The sequence below is a fragment of the Gadus chalcogrammus genome, chromosome 7 (assembly GCF_026213295.1).
Source record: "Gadus chalcogrammus isolate NIFS_2021 chromosome 7, NIFS_Gcha_1.0, whole genome shotgun sequence".
In the NCBI taxonomy this organism is placed as follows: domain Eukaryota; kingdom Metazoa; phylum Chordata; class Actinopteri; order Gadiformes; family Gadidae; genus Gadus; species Gadus chalcogrammus.
The window spans coordinates 13,022,818-13,025,427 of record NC_079418.1 but is presented as its reverse complement, the minus strand read 5'-3'; the positions used below and the strand labels follow the sequence as shown (position 1 = coordinate 13,025,427).

At 39.7% G+C, this 2,610-nt stretch overlaps 1 protein-coding gene and 1 non-coding gene across 2 annotated transcripts; both read right to left on the bottom strand.

Annotated features, from left to right (window-relative positions):
• Positions 1 to 14: 14 nt before the first annotated feature.
• rpl23a (ribosomal protein L23a) lies at positions 15 to 2,113 on the bottom strand. Its single transcript, XM_056593564.1, has 5 exons — positions 1,980 to 2,113; positions 1,035 to 1,215; positions 529 to 705; positions 223 to 292; positions 15 to 75 (listed from the first exon to the last, which is right to left on the bottom strand). The coding sequence occupies exons 1-5, from the start codon at positions 2,002 to 2,004 to the stop codon at positions 61 to 63; spliced, it is 468 nt and encodes a 155-aa protein (XP_056449539.1). The 5' UTR covers positions 2,005 to 2,113; the 3' UTR covers positions 15 to 60.
• Positions 910 to 978, bottom strand: LOC130386758 (small nucleolar RNA Z17). Its single transcript, XR_008896206.1, has one exon. It is a non-coding gene; the product is annotated as a small nucleolar RNA Z17 (small nucleolar RNA).
• Positions 2,114 to 2,610: the final 497 nt, after the last annotated feature.

Here is a 2,610-nt window from a genome sequence, read left to right as displayed (position 1 = left end):
GACAATACAAGTAATATTTTTACAAATATTTATTTTTATCCACATATCTCCATTCCCAGTTTAGATGATGCCGATCTGAAAAAAAAAAGAAAAAGGATTAGATCAAGCAATATGTAGCAGGCCGTTTCTTGCATCAGTGGCACTTTTCACATCACCGAGAGTAAGTGAATTGAACGCAACAGCACTTGTAAATCATCTGATTACAAACTCCGGTCCACTTACTTTGTTTGCAACGTCCAACGCATCATAATCTGGTGCAAGTCTGACGTATGCCTTCTTCTCACCATCGGGCCTGTAATGTGAAAACAGTGATGTTAAATGAGAATGCCTCGGCTACGGTCATTTTGAAGCACCGAGTTGCCACAGCAACTTTATATAGTTGGATTCTTCTTCTCCGATCAAATCTAATGACAACTCTTATAATCTGCCAATCCCCCCCCCTTCCATTTGACAGACACCATGTCACCAGGCAGGTAGGAAAGTTCAAGAGAATACTGAAGATCAACTGAAAGCAGCTTTAGGACCTACCTGATCAGCGTGTTGACCTTGGCCACATCGATATCATACAGCTTCTTGACAGCGTGTTTGATCTGGTGCTTGTTGGCCTTAACGTCCACGATGAACACCAGTGTGTTGTTGTCCTCAATCTTCTTCATGGCCGACTCGGTGGTCAGCGGGAACTTGATAATGGCATAGTGGTCCAACCTAGAGACAGGGCAGCAGGCCTCAGTTTAACATGCAATCACTACTTCAGCCAGCCCAGAAGGAAAGCTTTAAACCTCATCCATCCCAGAATTAAGGTGTTGGACCCACATGAGCCAAATAGAAAAGGGATTGTTGTACTTTTCATTATACACCACACCATCAACAAAACCAAAGTTCAAGGCTTTGCTTATTGGCACGGTACTAGGTGCATCAGACATGAAATTTTGGAATCATATTTTTCATACTTTGATCGCTGTAATCATCATTTGCACCAGATAAATGACTGAGAATACCATCATGATTAAACAACAAACACTATATACACTCACTTGTTCCTACGAGGAGCACTCTTGCGAGGATACTTGGGCGATCTGCGGAGACGCAGGGTCTTGGGGCGACGGAAGGTGGGAGAAGTCCTGATCTTCTTTTTCTTCTGACTGTGGACTCCTTTAAGCACGGCCTTCTTGGCCTTGAGTGCCTTCGACTTGGCCTCAGTCTTGGCAGGGACAGCTAGATGAAAGTACATGTTGTATTTAGTTTGGTAGGGATGCATGATATTTGAAGGTACGAAGTTCAAACATCCCCGCTAGACACTGAAACATTGTTAAAATACCCTATATCAAGTCCATCGTTATTTAATTAAAACCGGTTTCTGTAGCCTGAAAATGTTTTACGTAGGCATTGGTTTCTAGAAATAGGTTCTTGCATCAGTGGTTCCTTTGAGTTCGTCATAGCGAATCAGAATTTACAATTACACATCATTTGCACAGAATATCCCATTTGTAAAGAAATATAATTTAAACGAAAGTAAGTCAGTGATAACTTAAGTTTCGTGTTCATTTACGATGAACATCCAATCGACTTTCACGTGTAGTGATGCATTGCATGACAGTCGATTGCTACAAGACGTGATATATACACATTCAAACAAGAATGCCGTACATCAATTCCAATGTAGGAGAATGTATCAAGTTGGCCTATAGAAAATCTATATCAGAAGGCCCATGGCTGATGGAACGGTTGAATTATTTCATTAACACCCGGTTAGCCCACATTAGCGTTAGCAGAACGCTAGCACATTACTGCTAGGCAAGAGGCTAGGAAACTTGCGTGGTGATTTCTGCAATCTTTATACTTGAATACCAACGTGTTTTAAACATGTGGTCGGGTAAGAAGTGAAGTACGACTTGTTCTCGTAATATTGATGAACGTATCATGTATTATGTTTACGCTATTTTGCCTATTTAGAACATTATTATCAAAGATGTACGCACCTTCCTTCTTCACCTTCGGTGCCATGTTGAGAAAGGAAGACACGAGGGGGTTTCCGGCCCTATAACGCAAGGGCGAGATTTTAGTGTCGGTATCGCGATCATTGGGTAACGAGGTCCATAAAAAAAAAAAAGGGACGGAACCATGGAATGGCCGAAATACCTTCCTTTATTGATTAATTTACGTAGCCTGAATCGACATTAGCTTCAAACGTTAATACAATAATCAAATTTATACTTTCAGTGGTCTCTAATCAACGAACTTCACAGTTGCGTTGTCAACCCTTATTCTATTCATCTTCACAAATATTACATTTTGATAGGGAAACATGCGTATGTAAGAAATATGCACTATTCAATAGTAATTTACTCTGACCCTTGACTCGGTGCTTGTAGTTTGTAAACCCTGACCAAGTCAATACCCTTTTTCAAATAGTTCATTGCATCAACCACGTTGAAGGACATATATCTATATTATTTATATTACTTAATTATAAATACCCTGGTGTTATTGCAGATGAAAGCTAACATCAGCAAATTGACTTTTGTATTATTTAAAGAAAAAGGTTAAAACCCTTTTATTTCAATATATGAAACATGTTATAATATTAATTGCAACGAAAACTGACATCCA